The sequence below is a fragment of the Mastigoproctus giganteus genome, chromosome 9 (assembly GCF_048544385.1).
Source record: "Mastigoproctus giganteus isolate SK-2022 chromosome 9, ASM4854438v1, whole genome shotgun sequence".
Lineage (NCBI taxonomy): Eukaryota > Metazoa > Arthropoda > Arachnida > Uropygi > Thelyphonidae > Mastigoproctus > Mastigoproctus giganteus.
Window position 1 is genome coordinate 188,616,822 of NC_143583.1, and position 22,280 is coordinate 188,639,101.

At 40.0% G+C, this 22,280-nt stretch overlaps 1 protein-coding gene across 1 annotated transcript in view; it reads left to right on the top strand.

The window, feature by feature from the left end:
• LOC150080959 (adenylate cyclase type 2-like) overlaps positions 1-22,280 on the top strand; it is a 227,757-nt gene that overhangs the window by 96,826 nt on the left and 108,651 nt on the right. Inside the window, exons 5-8 of the mRNA XM_090381289.1 lie at positions 187-342; positions 2,589-2,731; positions 8,844-8,955; positions 17,914-18,041. Of these exons, the coding sequence (XP_090237415.1) occupies positions 187-342; positions 2,589-2,731; positions 8,844-8,955; positions 17,914-18,041 (539 nt within the window). The remainder of the gene's footprint in view (positions 1-186; positions 343-2,588; positions 2,732-8,843; positions 8,956-17,913; positions 18,042-22,280) is intronic.

Sequence of the window (22,280 nt, forward strand, 5' to 3'; positions counted from 1 at the left end):
TACAAGGATAAATAAAAATATGAATAAAACTAAGTACTGGCTTTTATTTATCTAATTTTTACTTGTGTATAATCTTTCAGAAAAGCTTTCTACTTCGTTATTCTGGATACTACCCAATAGTTCTCTCGTATTCTTGTACTTATCGACTTAAATGCTGCTACTTAAAATTTTGTATTTTGTTTCCAGCGTCAGATGATAGCCGATATCATCCTCAACGTCATGGCTGCTGCAGTGGGTCTCTACATCCGTTTCCTAGTGGAGTTCACAAACCGACGAGCTTTTCTTGACAGGAGAGAATGTTTCGAATCCAAGTTCAAATTAGAAAGTGAAAAGGAGCAAGAGGTAAGACAGATAAAAACAAAGCCAAGTTTGCAATTTCTTACATGAAATTTAAAAGGATTTGATAATCTTTTATCAATTAATTTTCGAATGTTCAGAAAAGAGAATTATAATCAGAACTTATCGGAATAGTCCGAAAAGTTCATTTTTAGTTTCATTTGTTGCCCACTTTTGTTGTTAGCATTAAAATGCAGGAAATGGCCTTGTACTCTGAACAAGCCACATCCACGTGCAAATTAATGTAATTAATTTGCACGTGGACGTGGATTGATGATGAGGAGAAATTACATAATTTCTCCTCATCATCAATATAACAGTTCCAAAATGTATCATGGCCACTCACTCGAAAAAATGCTTAACATGTTTTATTGGGGAGGGGGAGAAGAAACAGGATCAGAGCGGTTGCTCTAATCCTCAGCTCCTTCACCCTCTGACCTCGTGAAAGCTATCAGTTTTTTTTTTTTTTTTTTTTTCAAGTTTCTTTTAGGGTTGGGAGGGCAATGGATCACAGTAACAACCACCCTAGGTGCATCCTGCTATACGGTAATCAGTATATATCAATACGAATGAAAAAATGAGGCCGAATGAATTCGCGTGTTCTCCACAACTGGTAAGACAAGAAGAAAAGCCAATTAATGTGTGTGTGTGGCCTGCTGTACGTGACCAAACTTCTTGTAAACGTTGAAATTCATAGAATTAGCAACATTTTTATGTTTAAATAAATCCTGCAAAGTCATCTTTTGATTTGCTTAATATACACAGCCCTCCAGAAAAAAAAAGAGGTATCTAGATACATTTCGGTTTCACAATGACCTCATTGCCACACACTTCGATAGCATGTTTGTCCCCTTTGGTCGCTATATTATACTCCACGCTCCTGGTTCAGCTTTTCGCCAATGAACAACAGACTGCAGCGTGGGTCAGCTACCGATGTGGGACGCTATATGTTCCAATTCATTACAGAGGATTCAAATCGTAATAACTGTGCCAGCCATTCCAGTTTTTGTGCCCTACGCTGCAGTGGGGCTATACCTTCTGAAGATTTAAGAACAGGTGAGCTACCGATGTGGGACTCTAGACGTTCCAATTCATTACACAGGATTCAAATCGTAATAACTGTGCCAGCCATTCCAGTTTTTGTGCATTTATCCATCAACCACTGCCAAACAGCATTAGCGGTATGCCATCTGATATTATGCGTCTGTACCGAAGCATCATCATAGGAAGCATGGAATTGTCCAAAATGTTACGATAGGCATCGACGTCCATGGTTCCCTACACAATAACCAATTTTCCTGTGCCATACCATGTATGTATAGTATCTTATGTAGGACGGCACCTGAACGAAAGTTCAACTCATGAGAAAGAGCGCCACACCCAACCATAATCCTACTTCTTTCGAAGTTCGTTGTTGGCGCAATGCACTGCGGAAGACGTGCATTGCGCCAAGAACACACAACCTCCCATCTGCTCGGAATGGAGTGTAGCGAGATTCGTTACTTCACAGAACTGATCTCCACAGACGTAAGGATCAATTACCGCGTTAGTTGTACCATGCAAGTCGAAACCACTGATGATGCTTATGCGCCCCCGCTCTCCCATGAAAACTGAGTACGTAGCGTATATTTCAACTCTAGACCCTTGTTGATACCTTAAACGTGTGGTCAGTCCTACAAGGTTGTCATGATACTCTTCCGAGTATCATCTGGTCAACAGGAGTGAACTTCAGCAGTCTTCTTGTGCATTGTTGTACGGTTGTAATACCGTCATATTTCCATTCACGATAATATTACTGACGGTCAACTTTGCTCTCAGCAACTGCATTAATGATAAACCAGCGAGACGACATCTGACAAAACACCTCTCTCTAACTCATTCAGCTGGGCTCTACGTGCCAAGACGACAGCAACTGACTTTTGCGGGGTTCTTATGCCCTCTTTTTATTCCATTCCCGTGTGAGTCACTTGTTTATCCGAGAAGGACTATGAAAACAGGGGTGTCCGTATACTTTTTGGAGGATAATGTATATCATAAAAGATAGAAGCATCTATAAACAAGGAAAGTATTTGACTCCTGTCGAGGAGAAATAAATTATATGACGCCTGTAATTCATCTTCATACAAGAAACTTAACTCTTGATTAAGTTTCTTGTATCAAGAAACTTAACTATATTAACTCCTGTATCTCGTTCGCCGTTATTTTGTATTTCATTTCTCATTTTATTTATCTTTTATTTATTACATTTTCAGGAGCAGCTCCTTCTCAGCGTGATTCCTCGCTATATCGCACGTAGGGTTCGAAATGATATCCGAGAGGTTATTCGCCATTTGGATGACGCTCCAGTACCTCAAAGACCCACTGAACTCTATGTAGAAAAGCACAGCAACGTCAGGTATCTCACTTTCTTTTTGAATCACTTATTGTTTTATAATTTAATTTATTATATCATTCATTACACAGTGTAAGAATATCGGAAAAGTTGCCGTAATTCGTTGAATGCTGTTTTTTTTTTTTTAAATTTAATTAGTCTAAGCCTATTGCCTCAGGTGTTTGAAAGCGCTTACTCAAAGGGAAGCCAAAGTTATATGTCACTGACCTTTTTAGGAAACGGCCATCACCTACCTTGACTTCCAGCAGCCTTCGATACCATCCATATCAATTTCATGGAACAATATTTTGAAACACTCTTAGAACAATATTTTGAAAACCATGGGGGTCTTGTGGTTTACCAGTGCCCTTCTTCGCAATAGAATCATAATCCACCAGGCTAATGATCGTACGATTTCAAGAACCATTACCACAAAGGTACACAAAGGGGAGGGGGTACTTTCTGGAATTTTATTCACAGCCATCATTATACCTTTCATTGAGAACAGGCTCAACGTTATATGATTTGAAGATACTGACCCTAATCAATCCAGGATACAAGGTGACAGATATTAACGCTAACATCAGTAGAAATCTCAGCGACCTTGAAAACTATCTCAAATGCTTCAGACTCTCCATCAACGCATCTAAATCAGCCCAGTTACGATTTCACAACCATATCGAAGGGGGGGGGGACACTAAGTTCCGTCGAGTGCCAACTTCTCCACATCCGTGAGCCTATGTTAGCTCGAAAATACTTAACTGCCTTCCTCTATCCTGTACGAAGCCGAGGAACACTAGTTATTAAAATGGGCCACCAACAAATTAAATCTCCCCCACTACACTGGACAACAGCAATGGCACAAAAATTGAAACTAAGAAGGATACCAAAACTGGTTGAATACAGAAGACTTGCATTCGCTGCTAAAGTAGTCACCGGCATTACATCGGAGCCAATATATGGGACATGTTCATGACGCTTCTACCCTACACATCTAAGATCTAACAATACTAACTTTAATTGTGCATTCCAACACAATTAAAGCCTTAGCGAACGATAGCGTGGACATACAGACTGTTCCGTAAGATCTGGGATGAGAGACAGGTGCCGAAGGAATGGAAAGAAGGTTTGATCATCCTGTTGTTCAAGAAAGGGAACAGGAAAAAGTGTTCCAATTATAGAGGCATCACACTGACATCACATGTGAGTAAGCTGTATGAGAGAGTGTTAGAGCGGAAGATAAGAGGAAAGATTGAAAATAGGATGGCCGAGGAACAGTATGGCTTTAGGCCTGGCAGATCGACGGTGGATCTAATTTTCTGCATCAGGAAACTGATGGAAAAGTGTTATGAACACAATAAAGAATTATGGATGGCACTTTTGGATATAAAGAATGAGTTTGATGCCGTAAAGAGAGAGAAAGTGTGGGAGTGAGAAACCTAGGGATAGAGGAACATCCTGTGGCGAGAATTGAGAATATGTGCACCAATACAGTGAGCAAAGTAAGAACAGTGATGGGGGTTGACGGAGAGCGCTTCGAAATAACATCAGGGTTGAGGCAAGGAAGCGTCCTGTCACCACTACTATTCATAGCTGTCATGAATGATGTGCAATGTAGAGTGGTGGAACAACTTGGACAGGACCAGATGAAAGTCATGCTCTTCGCAGAAGACCTCTGCATATGTGGAAAGAGCAGGAAACAAGTGTAACAGCAAGTTGATATATGGGCTAGTATGGCCAATGAATTTGGAATGGTTTTCAGCCAGGAGAAGAGTGACGTAATAGTTCTAAAGAGGAGTGGCGAGCTTGACGGATACATTATAATGGAAGGGAAAGAGCTAAAAATGGTTAACAACTTCAAGTACCTATGAAGCACCATTACAAAGACTGGAGTGATAGACGAAGAAATAAGTAAAAGGGTACAAGAGGGCGGGAATTTCTACAGGCAGACATGAGATCTGATCTGGAACAGGAACATACCACTGAAATGTAAGAAGGCTAGGCCGCCGTAGCCTAGTGGTCAGGCGGGCGGGTGCATAAGTACACGTGCCTTGAGTGACCTGGGTTCAAGCCCGTGACTGCTGAATACGGTGCTGTTTCTTGTATTCTGTCTATCTTGTTAACTCCTCTGACTGTTTGGTCGTCCCGGAGTATAAACAGAAAATTTATTTATTTATTTATTATATATCATGCCTATTACGTACCATTTCTGACGTTTGCATCTGAAACTTGGACTATGAGGAAAAAAGATGAAAGCAGAATTCAGGAGACAGAAATGGATTTGTGAGGAGCATAGCCGGAAGGACAAGAAGCGACAAAATCAGGAATGATGTGATTAGAGAGAGAATTCAGGTTGAAAAATTCCAGAATAGAATTTGAAAGGTCCCGTTTGTAAAGGTTTGGACATGTCAAGAGGATGAACGAGAGGGGTGTGCCAAGAAGAATGTTTGATTTACAATTAAGGGGAAAAAGACCAATGGGGAGACCAAGAATGAGATGGCAAGACATGATAAAGACCGATGTCATTAAGAGAGGAGGAAACTTGAGTGAAATCAACGACGGAGAGAAGTACGCGGACAGAGTATGGTGGCGAGGCTTCATACGTCGACCCCTGGAATAGCGGAACGATAACAGATGATGATGATTTTTCTACACACGTACCATTTTTTTCTATGAAATATCCATTTACTTTGTAAACCCCTTACAATTTGCCATGATGGGAATAAAGGTTATTTATTTATATATATTTCCCTAAATTATAGTAAGATATACGTATTAAGATAATAATAGTTTACGTATACAAAAACCTGTATATGTATGAACTCTGATGTGATATGATATTTTAAAAATACGCATAAATATTGATTGCGAACAGCTGAATATTAGTGGAGGTAAAAATCATGTCCGCCGGTATTATTAGTGGTGCGAAAAATTATATTGTTTCGATAGTGGTACTACAGTTAAAAATAAGTTTGATAACCTCTCTATAATACTCTAAAAACTGTTTTCTTCTTTCAGGGATACAGGACGATGTAGAATTCACAAGTATATATTTTTCTATAACTTATGTCATACAGAAGGTTTATCTCATGCATATCTTTGGATATAAAATAGGCATGTCAAAAGGATTTTTATGTATCTTTGGATAAGATAGGCTTTTCTAGAGGATTTTTATATATCATAATTAATGATGAAATGATGCACAGTTAAGCTTCTCTTAGTACCATAGTGAAACGGAACTTCCGGAAAGTATTCTAAGTCGTCCACTTTTTAACTTTATGCTTTAAAAAAAAGGGGAGCTGGGCTTTTTTTTTTCTTAAATCAGGAATATTATAATTATGATAAGACTCATTAAGGCCAATTTTTCCCGCCCTGAATACTTTTATTGCATTCACCATATTTTGGCGGAACCATTTTCCATATTCTTTTTTAGCCGTGTTATAACAAGAAGCATAAATAAAGAAATTTATTTAAGATATAGAAGTTTCCCAAATCGCAACGGTGCGATTTGCCTAATCCTTTGTGGTTTTATTTAGGATTCTGATTCCTTCGCCATAAAAAAACATAAAATGTAACATTAAACAGAGGAGCATAGCAACGCTGATCTCACTGAATTCATTTAATTCCTTAGTCTCAATTCTTGCGCCATTGCCCATTGTAGTGGGGGGAGATTTAATTTGTTGGTGTCCCATTTTACCAACCAGTATTCCTCGGCTTCGTACAGGAGCTATTCAATGAAATCAATGAACTTAGAAAAGTTTAAAAAGTGAGAATTTTTATTTAGAAAATTTATATTTAGAAGCTGTATTTACAGCTACTTTTCTTTTTAAGCATCTAGCAGTTATCTCATGACCCAATCATGTTAATACAATACTTTCTAGCTCAATGCAGAACCGTTAAATTTCCAATAAATATAGCAGTTCTCTTAAAGTGGTAGCGGGTTTAGGCGCCTGTGCGATTTAGGGAACTGTTACTTATTTATTTATTTATTTTTGTTTGTTGTTGGCGCATCAGCTTCTATGGCCATATTGCACCTCCCATAGTTTTTGCATTTTACTGTGATCCAAGGCCGAGGCTGGAATCGAACCCGCGACCTTTGGGTTGCCAGGCAGGCACTTTACCTACCTGGCTAGCCCGGTCGGCATCTTACTTATAAACTATCCCCTTTCCAAGTCTGCGAGGGTACCACAGTGGTATCGTCACCGTCCTCCCCACACCGGGTGGAAAACGCCTGGGTTCGAATCCCGTCGATGACGCGAGGAACTTTAATGGGCTTTTTTCACTCCGTGGCTGAGTTAGTCGGTCTCAGGCGTAGATAGCAAGGTAACTGGGGTTTTTTTCGTCCAGCAAACGCAATTTCGTCCAGAACATACGCAATTTACAGACACAAATACGGATTAATGTATTTAATTACGGGCAACCCTAAAATAATAATAATTTTTTTTAATCCCCTTTCCAAGACTTCATCTCTATTTTGTCCTCCTTAGTATCTCCACTGCTGTTCGATTAATGTTGTTTTCTGCGCTAACTAATAATGGCAGACTGCTGATCAATCCAGCACAGAAAATTTAGAAATTCTGTTCTTATTTATTTATTTATTTATTGTTATTATTTATTATTTTTAAAATTTTTCATTATTATTATTATTTATTGTTATTATTTATTATTTTTAAAATTTTTCATTATTATTATTATTTATTGTTATTATTTATTATTTTTAAAATTTTTCATTATTATTATTATTTATTTTATTTTTATTTTTTTTTGCATTTTCATTCGAATGCAATGATGAAATACAATGAGATACCTTTGCATTAGGAAAACATATCTCTTCCATCTAGTTCTGCCACCTTGAGTGTGCAGTACGAACTGGACACATCGCGGTATAGAATCCACGAGGTGCTAGAAAGTGTTCAATGTACAGTGCGGTAACCCACTATGCTGACTATACCGCAAACCCCTGTTGCAAGTTATACGATGGCGCTTCCAGGAGACAATCGATCTGTTCCACGACGTCTGCACACTTGAAATGGGCTGAGATCGGCGAGTTTGACGGCTATGGGAGGATGCAGAACTAATCGAAATGCTAGTAAAAGCAGTCAAAATGCAACTGCAGCCAATGACACAGACTGTTGTCTTGTTTAAAGATACCTTAATATTTGGGATGACTGTCACCATAAAAGGGTGCACAATGTCAAATGTGCCTGCACTGAGGTCCATTGAGGCGCTGATCGATAAGTACCAGGGGAGTCCAGGTCTTCCATCCAAACTTGCCTCAGACCATTACATTACCTCCACCGATTTGTGCATCTCCCTTTTATGCAGTGGAGTTCGAGAGCATCGTTAAGTAAGCTCCATCCGCCCGTCCACATGGTGCAGCTGGAAACGCGATACATCCGACCAGACAACCCATTTCCAGTGAAGTGGGAACATGTTGCTTAGCCAATAGTGCATTATGACAACAGCAGCCGATGCATTAGCAACTAACAAACAACATAGAGTTTAGCTAATGGCGGTCTGATTCCACGTCCACTGTAGACACATTTACTTGCTACAGGTTGCCGGCAGGAATACTAGGGTGGATATTCAGTTGCAATAGCCGAACTGTGCTAACGTCCGAAATTGAAATTGGTCGCGCCACCGTTTTGTACTACGTGGTCAATTGTTCCAATGTGGTACGACTCTTCCAGTGGACATCACGAGTCTCCTCTTGCCTCTTTGGTCAACAACGTGTGGTTATCCTGAATTAGGCCGCTGACTGATGTTTCTTCCAGGGCTGGTCCCTTCTTGATATATATACGCGAGATTCGGCTATTTGGGAACACAGAACGAAGCCAACTGTGCTCAAAATACTCGCCCCACGCTAATATGGTCCCAGTGACAATCCCCTGTTGACACTCGGTTAGGCCAAGTTTTTGGTCCATACTTTAAGCAGACACCAGTCTATTGAATGTTGATAGTACTCTACGGAAGAGTTGCATATGACGTCACAGTTTGGGACTGTTGCCAATACAAAGCTATCTCAGGATGCGTTCGGTATAGAAATATCATTCACAAATTGTCATGAAATTCATTTTCTTGTGCTTTCATATGTTTAAAATAGTTAACGAGGAATTTTCTTTCTTTTTTCCCTCAGCATTTTGTATGCCGATATCGTCAACTCTATGCTGCTTACAGCAAGCCTAAACGTTAGTGAACTTGTTGAGACTCTTAATGAATTATTTGGACGATTCGATGAATGTGCAGAGGTAAGATCAAAACTAAAATGGATGGGACAATACTGATTTTAAAAGTAAAAGGGTTTACCACATTTAGATAACTGTTAAGATAAGTATCAGAATGAACTGTGTTTATTTTTTATACCGCATGGCCACTTTATTAGGGACATAGAGGTTTGTGCTACATGCAGCAATCTAAGCAAAACATTTAAATTGAACAGGATACACATGGTATATGACATGGGTGGGATACTGCTATTTAGCCCTGCGTCCCGATTAGTACCTAAATTAGTCCAATGGATGGGAAGCGAACAGTATTTCGCCGACTTCCAGAGAAGTATGGGCACATTTAACAGGTATTACAGCAGAGAAGACTGCAGCACTTGTCGCCTGGTAAAAGAGAAGTATCATTCGAGTTTTTAACAAATTAAAAAATGCACAGAAAATATCTGTTAAATCCATGAACAGAAACGCAACTGCGGCCGAAAATTCAAGGTAACAGAGCAATGTGTTCAATGTCTGGTCAAATCTCCAAATGACGGAACAATTTAATAATAGAATGCGAGGCATACCAGCACCATGCGAAGAATCCTACGAGAAATGCACTATGAGAAGGAAACCTTCAGTAAAGTCACTGATCTTAAACACCTACCGGAAAATTCGGCTGAGTTGGTAACGGGAACTCAAAACTTGTGCTTGCAGGAGGACTGGAGGCAAGTCATATGATCAACGAGTCCCGATTTGGGTTTCAGCACTGATGGAAGAGTGCATGTACAGAGGAAACCACGCGTGACATTGGAACTATCCTGTTATATACAAAGTATAAGCTGCTGGAAGAGGTATAATGATGCGAGGCATGTTTTAGTAGTACAATCTCGGTACTCTGATCCCGCTGGAGGTCACTGTGAACGGCAAAGAATATTTGAACATAGTCTCAAAGCAGGTGCACTCGGCAATGTTGGGTGTTTATCCCTATGGAGGAGTACTCTCAAGATGACAATCCAACTATCCACCGTACAAAATGCAGTGAATGGTGGGAATTCTTGGGAACAACTTGTCGAATCCAGATGCCTGAAATACACGAAGGTTTCAAGTATGGATCTCAATCCCATTTAATTGGGAAGGCAGATTCATCAGCACATTCCTCAGTTCTGTCAGTTCAATTGAGGAACAGATTTTCTATATGAATGGTTTAATATTCCTCGTGTCGCTTTTACACACCTTGTTGACCATGTCGTAGAAGTAATTCGGGACAACAGCTTATTAGCTCACGTTCTTAATAAAGCAGCCATACAGTGTATAAGGATTCTTCAAATGAACCGTATAAGCAATGAACAATTGCAAATTGGATTGGCGTACTTAATGATTTATAAGAATTAAAGTATGATAAGCCAGGGAAATTTACTGTAAGTAAATTTTATATATACATATAGTTTTCCTTTATTAATGTATTGTTATTTTCAAATGGAATTCGACCTCAGGTATTTCAGTGAAGTCAATTTCTTGTTTATACTCATATACCCTAGAACTTGCAGTCAGGTAATATAGAACTTGTAATATATAGCTGGGGCTTCGATATTATAAGAGGCCACCCCACACACACACACACACACACACACACACAGGAGCGTAGCTGCTGTGTCAGGTTATAAAAAGGTAATAAACAAATACAGTAATAAGAAGAATAAAAGTAAACAAATAATAGTAACATGTATTACGTTTGCAAGGGCGTAAAACATTGTGAAAATTATGTTAGCTGTGTAAATCATACTGCACAATCACTTGCTGATGGAAGGGTTTTTTTTTTTTTTTTTTTTTGTAGTTGTTGGCGCATCGGCTTCTGTGGCCATAATGCACCTCCCAAGGTTTTTGCAGTACTTTGATCCAAGCCCGAGGCGGGATTCGAACCCGCGACCTTTGGGTTGCCAGGTAGGCACTTTACCCACCTGGCTAGCCCGGTCGGAGTGATGGAAGGTGTGCACAACACGGGTGCTTGACTTGCTGCATCATATTATTGCTGGAAATGAATCATGGTAGCACCGTTACGAACCAGAAACAGAGGCATATAAACTTGCAGAAGTAAGGTTTCCTGTCATGACCACGAAATGGTCAAGTCTTACTCAGTTTTTTTTCGATGGCCAAGAAAAGACAGTTATTCAATGTTTCTGTTACCATGCTGAATGTCTGTGTGCGTGTCATACGCCAAAGCAATTAAGGCTATGAAGCATCAGTGTGTTGTGTCTGTATTAGTGTTAATGATTCAGTCGGTTTACCTTTTGCTGGACGAAAAACCAAGGTTTCGGACAATAAAACTCTTCCCTCATACCAACTAACTCAACAACAATGTGGAAAAAGCTGATAAATTTTTTTTTTATCAGCTTTTTCGTCGAAATGGGATTCAACATCGCGCGTTTTCCGCACAGTGTGAGAGGTCAGTGATCGCAACAACCGTACTAACTGCTAGGGCTCACGATGAACACTAAATGCTACTGCGAGCCCTACTGCACTGCAAACAAAAGCGAAAAGGGGATGTGCATTATTATGTAGTAACTAATACAATCGTTTAATATGCTCGGAGGGCATATTAAACGATTGCGTTAGTTATTTATATTAACACAATCATTGTGTTTGTTACTACATAATAAGGTGCACCCGCTCCCCCAATGGCAATGGTTACAAAGGCATACTTTTGAGCAACCCCCAACAAACACACACACACCCACAAAAGATGTTTTTGGGGCAGTGCTCACCATATCCTCTCTATGATTCTTCGAAAACGCTCCGAGTAAATATTCCCACGTGGACAATAATGTGAAGAGTGCAATAGTGAGATGATTTTAAAAGTTTAGTTTTAAAATGATTATAGGTTTTGCATAAAATGCAAAACCTATAATCATTTTATGCCTCATTTGAACAATCCTAATAGTTTTGTATTTGCACTGTGGTGTACGACTGCATATGACTGGCAGAACATCCTTCTGTTGCAGCAAAGACCACCTAGCAAATGGAAGTGTGCGAGATAAGGCAAAAGTCGTCTGGTATTTGCATTGACATATTGCAATTCTTGCCGCACTGAGTTTTTTTTTTTTTGTCCTCGCCTTTTTCCCATTTTATATATGAGGTCAGCGTTTTTAGTGTTTTGGCGAAAATTTTTACGGCTGGATGCCCTTCCTGACGCCAACCCTCACCCTTTATCCGAGCTGGGGATATTCGGTGGTCATTCCCTGACCTTCCGCATACTCCGTATTTGGTAGTCACGGGCTCGAACCCCGATCTAATCAAGAAGCGCGTGCTACGCACTGCTGCTCTTGCCCACCCTTGCTGCACCGAGCTACCTTGGTATTATACGATAAGCAGAAACTCCCTATTGACAAATCCTGCTAATTATAAATAACCAATGCTGTATTATAGACTTGACTTTTAACCTCTTTTCTTCACAGTGAATGACTAGCTGTTTGCATGTCATTGTTCGTCGCAGAAGCCTTCGGTTTGAAGCAAGGTTTCAAATGGTGACAAGGTCGTTTCTGGTTTTAGGTTTCAGTAAATTAGTTCCGTAACTTAAAATAGATCTGCAAGTATCACAGATCTTTCAGAACAACGTCTGTTGTTCTGAAAGAGGCTGTTATTATTTAATTAACGAGAACAGTTTCCCAACATTTCCCATGTGATATTTTATATGGTCCTCCTGGTGAAAAGGGAAAATAGAAAGTTAGTTTTTTTTTTGTTTTTGTTTATTTGATTTGATTTTTTATTGCGCATGGGCAACTTGAGTGTGGAGTGAAAGATGTATATTGATCCTGTAGAGGTGCTGAGAATGCATTTATACAAGCTCAACAATTAACGCTTTCAAAACACAAAATTACAGTCATCCATTTTATTTAATGTTTTTTTTTTAAGTACTATGTGTTATCCAAGTGGTGCTAGAGGTGCGGTAGGTACGAATCACTCTGCACCCCACAGGTGCCAATTATACACGATGATACTAGCTCCAAGCGTCAAACGCTTGGAGCTAGTATCATCGGCCCAACATGTTCAAATAGGAAAGTTCTCCTATCATTTCAGCCAAACGAGTTTGGCTGCAATGAGAGGAGAACTAATGAAACATTATTAAACTGATACAGATCAGATATTTTGCATAAACAATAGTTACACATAAAAATAAAAAAAAAGTGGGTTTAGATTCGAAGTATTTAACAAGAAAGTGAGTACACATTCTAGGAACGGAAGTTTTCTAGTTGTTCCAACTAGAAAACTTCAAAGTGAGAAATCGAGGGAATCGTGAGAATCACACAGACAGAAATTAAGAAAATAAATGAAATAAAAGGTTTGGGGAAAATCAAAAGAAACTTTGTCACATTGCAGTAAAAGGGGAAAAAAATAATATATATTTTATCTCTATATTTTGCGTAAGAGTATTCAAGTCGATACACGTATTGACTGAGGATGAAGAGGTTAAAAAATACATTTGTTATGAGAAACAAGAGGTTAAAAAAATAAAGAACGACATTCCAGTCATCAGCAGTTCCGAAATTAAGGTTCTCCATCGCAACGGTCTTGGGCTATCAAAGGACCAAAACCTCACTCTACTCCCCCCCCCTCCACACACACACTTCAAGTATTCTGTAAAAAAAAAAGTATTTCTTGCTAGGTGGGCGATTAGGCAAGGGCCAGCTGGAGTTTGTAATCAGATTCTAATCGTTCAGCTATGCATTGTCCTAGCCATCATCCTCCACATCAGTAATCTGATCATCTTCCGCCCTTATCTCCTTTATATCTTAAACGCTATCTTGGATGAGAATACTGGTACTAAAGCAGTTCGTACTGTGCCACAAAGGATCCCTTTATGGTCTCCAAGGCCTTATCTTCTCGAACCTGAACATCATATAGACACTTCATCGTTAAACGGATATCACTATCCTAAGTCAGCTGTTCACATAGACTTTGATTGCCACCTACGTCTGTATACAGCAGAAAGAAAAGAAGACCACAATTCCAAATCAAACACTTGCAGAAGAGCATTTCAAATCTACGAGTAACACAAGCTTCCCATCCAACACCATCAACTTCTGCAACGCCTAAAAATAGAACTAACAAAAAAAAAAGTTTTATTAAATTGTTCTACCGAACGCAAAGCTTGCCTGAAAGCTTCTCATAATTCAATTTTAACGCAGTAAAAAACGCTTTATAATAATAAAAAGACCTAATTTCCCTACAGCAATGAAAGAATTCCATGTCTTCAGCCGCCCACGCCAGTTCAAGATGAATTGTCTTCTTTGGATTGGCATGGTCACTTCCTGTAGTGAAATTCGGAGCGGTTCCACAAATGACAGACGTTTCCTGATAATTGCATTCACTCCTTTTGTATATTTTAATATGAATCTTAATTTACTGTTATTGTTGTCCCCCCCCCAATTATACACCGTTTATCTTTTTAGTTTTATATCGACATAATTTAAACCCTGTCCAGGTGTGAGGCAATGATCTTAAATAGAAGAAATGATAATAAAGAGATGATAGGCAAATATACATAGGTGAGTTCGACTTCGGAAACGAGCAAGATCATGAAATTTGCAGTAATGAATACAATACAGGACTATCTGGAATAGGAATATCTTTAATGAATCATAGCATAGGTTCGCGAAGGGGAAGTGTTCCCTGACAAAATCACTGTAAGGAGGTCGTAAAACAAGACAACAGGACGCAAGAAGCAACTTACCTTGACTTTAGTAAACATTTTGATACAGCCCCGCATGAAAACTTATTATATAAGCTGGAACAAACTGGTATTAACCGGTACGCTCCTTCGTTGGATCAGAAGCTGGATAAATGAGAGAGAGAGAGAGAGAGAGAGAGAGAGAGAGAGAGAGAGAGAGAGAGAGAGAGAGCGTGCGCGCTCTTCAGGACACAGTTCTGGAATCCATCCTGTTTAGTCTTCTTTACTCATTGACAAGAATATGTAAATGTACAGGCGGAAGCTTCAGAGTTTACTGATGATTTGAAGGTAGGAAGAGTGGTTATCGTCCAGAACTAGACCATTTTGTTCCAAAATAACTTGGATGCTGATATGGTCTGAAAAATGGTAACTAAAGTTTAATGTTCTAAATGTAGGATTTATGCCCGGGAAACAAGAAACCCAAAAGATACTTAGAAGCTGTAGAGGGGGCGATATTAAAAGTGGTTAAGGGGAAAAAGGCTTAAAGGTTATGCAATGGCGTACCCGCACATTCTGCTTGTGTCTGTGGGGAAGGGGAGGGGAGAAATCGTACATTCCACATTGATAGCTTTTAAAAGCGTCAATACACAACAGTACGATTAATATAACATAATAAATCAAGTAATATTACATAATGTAAAACATTATAATCATTGGGGGCTTGTTCTCCGCAGCTCCCAGTGGGTGGGCGTATGGGATTATGCTACAAGGCCAATGGAAATCAGATGGCAACCAAATCACCTTGAATCCATTATATGGATTAGCCTCGACAGTTCTAGAGATGTTTCAATCCACTTCAGGATTGGAACATGCTCTTACAAGCATTTTACGCCGTTATATTTTTATTATAATTTTCAGTAGAAATACAGCATTCATTCTTTTACTATAATTTTCAGTAATGCCTTTGGCATTTTTGAAGTGAAACTTCTTAGGCACGCTCCAGGCAGTTTTCAGATGGGAGTAATTGCGTTCGTGGATTGACAAAAAACGTAACGAAAATGCGACCGTTGCCATAAGTAAACGCCTTATAGGCATTCTGAACAACCAACTATCGTACAAGGCTAAATACCGCGGTTGGCGTACGATCACCAAAGTTAGGCCTCGTTAGTAATTGGGAGGATGACCACCTGGGAATAGCGGGTGTAAGTTGCCTTCGTTCCTTTTTTTTTTTTTTTCTTTTGTTAACCTGTGGAAAATATTCTTCCGATTTTCACGTATCATTTAGTTTTGTTAATTGGTAAGGTAATAAAGTGTAAATCTGTGCTTTATATCTTTACTTTTATAACCAGTGGATAATATTCCTATTTTCGCTTATTAAAATCGCCGTTAATAGAATTAAAATTCAATTCGTAAACGTGATCACAATGACCGGCGCTTCCTACATATCGTACAGTGAACGGTATTTTGTTATGGAGTGTCCATCGTAAAGTGATTTGATCATACAGTGAACCAATCGTAAAACGGGGATCCAATACAGTGAGCATTGTAAGGCGTGTATAGAGCACGTATACGTGCAATGCGACCAATGAAACCACCTCCATGGAGTACAGAGGAGAGATCTAAGCTATATTGGCAGCGGAAGAAATTACAGCGTGCGATAGAGTTGAACAAAGAAGTCAGAAATGGTCCATCCACATATTCAGAGCCTTACATCTCCCCAGAAATGTTAGAAGTGAATTTAGAAGAAGTCATGGAAGTTGATACTGTAAATGAAAACGATGAAGATTCCTCGAAGCCAAAAAGCGTAAACAAAAAGCGAAGAAGCCAAAACCGACTGCCAGAAGTACTCCATCAAATCGTTCAACACGTGGCGGGTGTAATAAACAGCAGGAGCTTGATTTGATTTGATTTGGTAGTTGTTGGCGCATCGGCTTCTGTGGCCATATTGCACCTCCCAAGGTTTTTGCAGTACTTTGATCCAAGCCCGAGGCGGGAATCGAACCCGCGACCTTTGGGTTGCCGGGCAGGTACTTTACCCACTCGGCTAGCCCGGTCGGCAACAGCAGGAGCAGCAACAGGAGAAACACCGAAACATCCTCGCACAGTTTAAACGTACATTCCTGGATAATGATTTCGGTACAGTCTGTTCTGTGTGTGATCGGCTTTGGTTCAAGAACGATGTAAAGATTGTAGCAGTTCGAGATCACGCTCTTCTTCAAAGAGCATTTCCAAATGAGGATGCAATTCAAATTTCGGTCTGTAACAGTTGTCGTGGCTCTCTCAAAAAGAAAGTGATTCCAGCTTTATCGAAGTCAAATGCTTTTAAATATCATTCGATGCCACAGCAATTGCCGAACCTAGATTTGGGAACGGAACGTCTCATATCTCTCAGGTTCTCATTCATGCAGATTCGTCACCTTCGCAATTCATACGGTCAATACGGGATCCTCGGTCAAGTGATAAATGTTCGCCTAAAGAAGTTTTGCTTAACTTCCGCTATGCATGCTCGGCGTACACTTTAATATTTATAAATGTTATTAGACTGAAATTTAGTATATTACTGATAATTACATTCCTGAAGGAATACGGTATGACCAATGCTATTCTAGTTAATTGGCAAGGATCGTTGACTGAAAATGCCATTTGATTTTTTTATTAAGAGAAAAATCACGAACGACCAATGTCACTGCCCCTTGGAGAATGCTAAATATCCCAAGTGGGATAATTATCCAAAGCTGAAATCATTACTTAAAGCAAAAAAATGTGAGTATGATTGACCATATATAGTACAATCTTGGAGATTCAACACCTTAACAACATATTTTACTGAATATATTAGTTGCTAAATCGATGCCTCAGCTTTCTGCAGCTCGAAGCGCTACAGACAAGACACCCTGAAAGAACTGTACAAAGTAGAACTAATGGCTGTACTACCTTCACAGTTTTTAAACTTCAGTGTTATAATCATGTCAGCTTACTTGTAAATACAATGTGTGTTCATATATTTTTTAAACTCAATGTGTTTATATATTTATTATAAAATTTATTATGTACACCCTCTCTAGCCGAATCAGGCCGTTCCGGGGGTGCCCACTGATGTGGAAATAAAAATATGTTAATAATAATAATAAAAATCTGAGCAAAGATTCAAAATACAATAAAATAATAATAATAAAAAAAAAAAACGGCGTACAGATCTGGAAAGTAACTGAATTCACAAAGATTAAATGTTGTATCGAGGTCAGATGCTACTATTATTTATTTAACAATAATCAAGTTTACCTTCAAACTAAATTCATGTCATTCTATTAAAACATAACTTTTCGCCTTCACAGAAAAACTTCTGCATGCGAATTAAGCTACTCGGAGACTGTTATTACTGTGTTTCTGGAGTTCCATTGAAAGATCCTCTTCATGCTGACCACTGTGTGCAGATGGGACTCGATATGATTGAAATAATCAGGTAAGCAACCCTTCCTTTCTAATCTAACTAGACACAATGAAAATCACAAAAACGGTCGTTGTTCCATCCCGCCTCCCCCAGGATTGTTATTCAGAGTTGAGTGAAATATTCCTGATTTAATGTAATGGAAATAGGATTGTTAATGTTTCTAAGGATAATACATACACTGTGCTGCCACTTTATTAGGTACACCTACCTGTGTAGCGAGTTGAGCCTCCTTTAACCTTCAAAACAGCGCTGAATTCGTCTAGGCATGGATTGAACAAGATGCCGAAAACGTTGTGCAGGAAGGGAATACCATGCAGACATGAGTGTCTGCATGGTATTCCATTCACGCAGTTCCTTGAGATTCGACGAGGTGTAGGCCTGCAGCGAACAGCCTTTCCAGCTCATCCCAAAGATGTTCAATAGGATTGAGATCCGTGGACTGAGCGGGCCACTGCAGCAAAGAAAAGTCGTTGTCATGTTCCTGGAACCATTCCATAGTGATTCGGGCTTTGTGCACTGGCGCATTATCCTGCTGGAAGTAACCATCTGACTGAGGATAAACATGAACAGATGCACTTGGTCAGCAACGATGTTTAGGTACGATGTGGCGTTCAGACGTGAATCTATGGGTATCAATGGACCCAACGTGTGCCAAAAAAACATTCCCCACACCATAACACTGCCCCCACCGCCTTGCACAGTAGTTGTCAGACATGACGGGTCCATGGATTCATGTTGTTTTCTCCAAATTCTGAGCCTTCCATCAACATGATGCACCAGGAACTTCGACTCGTCAGACCAAGCAACTGTTTTCCAATCCTCGCTAGTCCAGTGCTGGTGTTGCTGTGCCCACAGGAGGCGTGCTCTCTTGTTCTTCATTGATAACAACGGTTACGCGATGTGGCCGTCGGCTGTTGTAGCCCATTCGCAACAAAGTGCGACTAGTGGTCCGTTGCGATATTTTGTTCTGAGCACCTAGGTTGTAGTCTGATGTGATGTGATGTGCGACGTTATCACCCGTCTGTTTGCTTGCACAATTCTAGCCATTCTCCTCTCACCCCTCTCTCATCAATAAGCGATTTTCTTCCACAGCAGTGCCGTTGAGAGGATGTTTTCTGTTCGTTACACCATTCTCGATACACCCTTGAAACCGCAGTGCGTGAAAAGTTCAGAACTGCCGTTCAGAGATGCTTTGTCCAGCACGTATTGCACCTACTACCATGCCACGTTCGAAGTCCGTTAGATCACTCCTTTTCCCTATTCTTGCTACGCTTAACTGATACTAGAAAGGTTGTTCTGCTGCATTTCTATCCACAACTGTGGTCATGTGACTTGTGGGACAAACCATTTGTATGCACAACAGGGGTGTACCTAATAAACTGTACGTGAATAATCGAAGACATAGCTCTGCATGTCTTCGACTATTCACGTACAGTGGATTCTACTAGAGATTAAGCTTTGTATGAAGATTCTACTACAAATTAAGCTTTGTATGAAGTAATATGGTAATCGTTATATGAAAAAACTCTTTACACCAGGCGCCTCCGTAGCCAGGTAGGAAGGAGCAGCAGTGCGTAGCACACGCTTCTTGATTAGACCGGGGTTCGAGCCCGTCACCACCAAATACGGAGGATGCGGAAAGGTCAGGGAATGACCACCGCATATCCCGGAGCAATATGGCCTTAGTTGCTAATGCTCCTAAACACCAAATAAACAAACAAACAAACAAACAAACAACTCTTTACATCAGAGAGTTTCCAAATTGTGGGTGCCCCATTAATTCATGATAACTAGAGGAGGATTTGGAAAATGTTCAAGAATCAGATATTCTTGAACAGTCTTGACTGCGAAAGTCGCAGGTGGATCCAATTTTAAATAGCAAGAGTACCAACGCCTCAAAAATTCTTAAGTCCACTGCTTCTCACTACATAACCACTGCTTCATTTAACTATGTTTGAAGTTCAGACACTTATTCCAGTTGTTGCAGTATATCAAATGAAAGTGTATAAAAATCCACAATTTAGTCTACCATTCTTCAATACACGATAATTTTAATATTGTTTTCCACTTTCTTTTGATCCTAGTGTAAAATGTATAAAGTAATGAAAGGAAATAACCAAATATACAACAGGTAGTCAGTATTGTGCGAACTGAAAAGTCAGTATCAACCTGTAACTGATGTATGCTCGTTAGCCATGCATCAGCTGACTCGATGAGATGTTTTAAGTCGTATGACATTCCTCATCGATTGTGTTAATCCGAGCAAGGGAGGAGTTAATTTCAAAAGAAATCTCGTAAAGAGAGTGTCAACGAAAATAAAAAAAAACTTGGATCTTACTATTTTCCCCATTCTCAGCAAGCCGTAAATATTTCCCTTTCAATTAGCAAAACTTTATATACAGGGTGGTCCGTAATTCGTGGTACAACCGGCAAGAGGCTGATTCTTCATGAAAAAATAAGTCGAAATTGCATAATAAATTATTTTCATATGAGGCTTCGTTTTTGAGAAAATCGACTTTAAATATTAGTTGAGTACGCGTGCACTTGACTAAGACACAGTTGAGCGGATCTCGATACCGATTTACTCTTCTGTTTACAGTGTCCAGTGCGTACTTTAACTTAGGATATTTAAATGAGACAAGATATTTCCTTTTGATAATTTCCTTTTATTAGTTTCGGAATTGTTGGAAATGTTGCCCATTCTGTTGCATACAAAACTGGGCTCTTCTCAATAGATTATCTTGACGCCATTCCCGTGTGTTTCGAGTTTTTAACGTTTCGAACGCTAGTACAATCCTTTCCTTAAATTGTACAAGACTGAGATGTTTTCGGAATACACGATTGCTTCGATATGACCCCATAAGCAAAAGTCTAAAGGTGTCAAATCCGCGACTGTGGTGGCCAAGCGATTGTTCCGCCACGACCCCCTCGACGTGGGCACCTGTACGTGGTGAGGGGACCTCTCAGTGATGCTGCTGGTCTTCCAGATTAGCATCACTGGGTTCCAAGGTTACATCATTGGAATCCGGCGTGTGCAGCCGTGCGCCGCGACCCGTGGAAATTCCGAAAGAGGGATCCTGTTGGTTGAGGGGCTCAGCCTTGATATACCACTTTGGTCCCTGCTTCGACAAGACGGGTGGTCCCGGACCGGCCCGACTGGGATCAATCGGCGGGTGGTTCTTACTGCTTGGGTCCACTGCATTCCAATAAAATAAAATAAATAAATAAAAAAGGCACAAAACAAAGCCTGAGGGATATTCCGACGATATCCCACCACGGCCCACCTTATAGCCTTTAAACGCGCACGAGCCAAAGCACGCTACATCCGCCGTCAGAGTCAAAAGGAATCGTGGATCCGTTTTACTTCATCAATTACTCAGTCCACTAGTACTAAGTTGGTCTGGGACAAAATCGGAAAAATGAAGGGAAAATATACATCCCACAATTCTTCAATCCTAGATTATAATGAATGCACTATTGCAGATCCAACTGCAATAGCCAATTCTCTTGGGGAAACAATCTGTAACATCTCTGCGACATCTTCGTATTCCCCAGAGTTCCTGGTCCTGAAACATAAAATCGAAAAACAGGCACTTAATTTTAAGTCTAAGAGCCTTTATCCCTACAACGGGCCATTCACTATACAGGAACTGAAAAGAGCTCTCACTCTTTCCAAGGCAAATGCTGTTGGACCAGATGGCATCCATTATGAAATGATTAAGCATCTTTCACCAAAATCTATGGATCACCTGCTCCTTCTATATAACAGAATCTTTAATGAAGGACAGTTTCCGGATTCCTGGCACAAGGCAATCGTTCTTGCCCTTGCTAAGCTAGAAAAGGATCCTAAAGTCGCTACTATTCACTAAAGGGCAGCGCAACAACGTTGGGGCGTCATTTTCGACTCCAAACTATCTTTCAACGATCACGTAAACCTCATATAGTCGAGGCTGAATTCACTACGCTGGGTCGCCAAACAACAGCTGCTCCACACCACCGACCCACAACTGGTAAAAAGATACATCGTATGAATCCTTTACCCGACAATACTGTATGCTTCAGAGATATGGGCCTCGGCTGCCGAAAACAACGTTAAAAAAATATTCTCTGCCGAATTCTGGCTTCTAAAATGGGCCAACAGCAAACCCCACCTTCCCCCAGCTCTCAGATCAACGCAGTTAGCAGAAGCCCTTCAACTACGCAGGCTCCGATCCTACATCGGAGAAAGAAGGCTGCTGCTCACCATCAAGA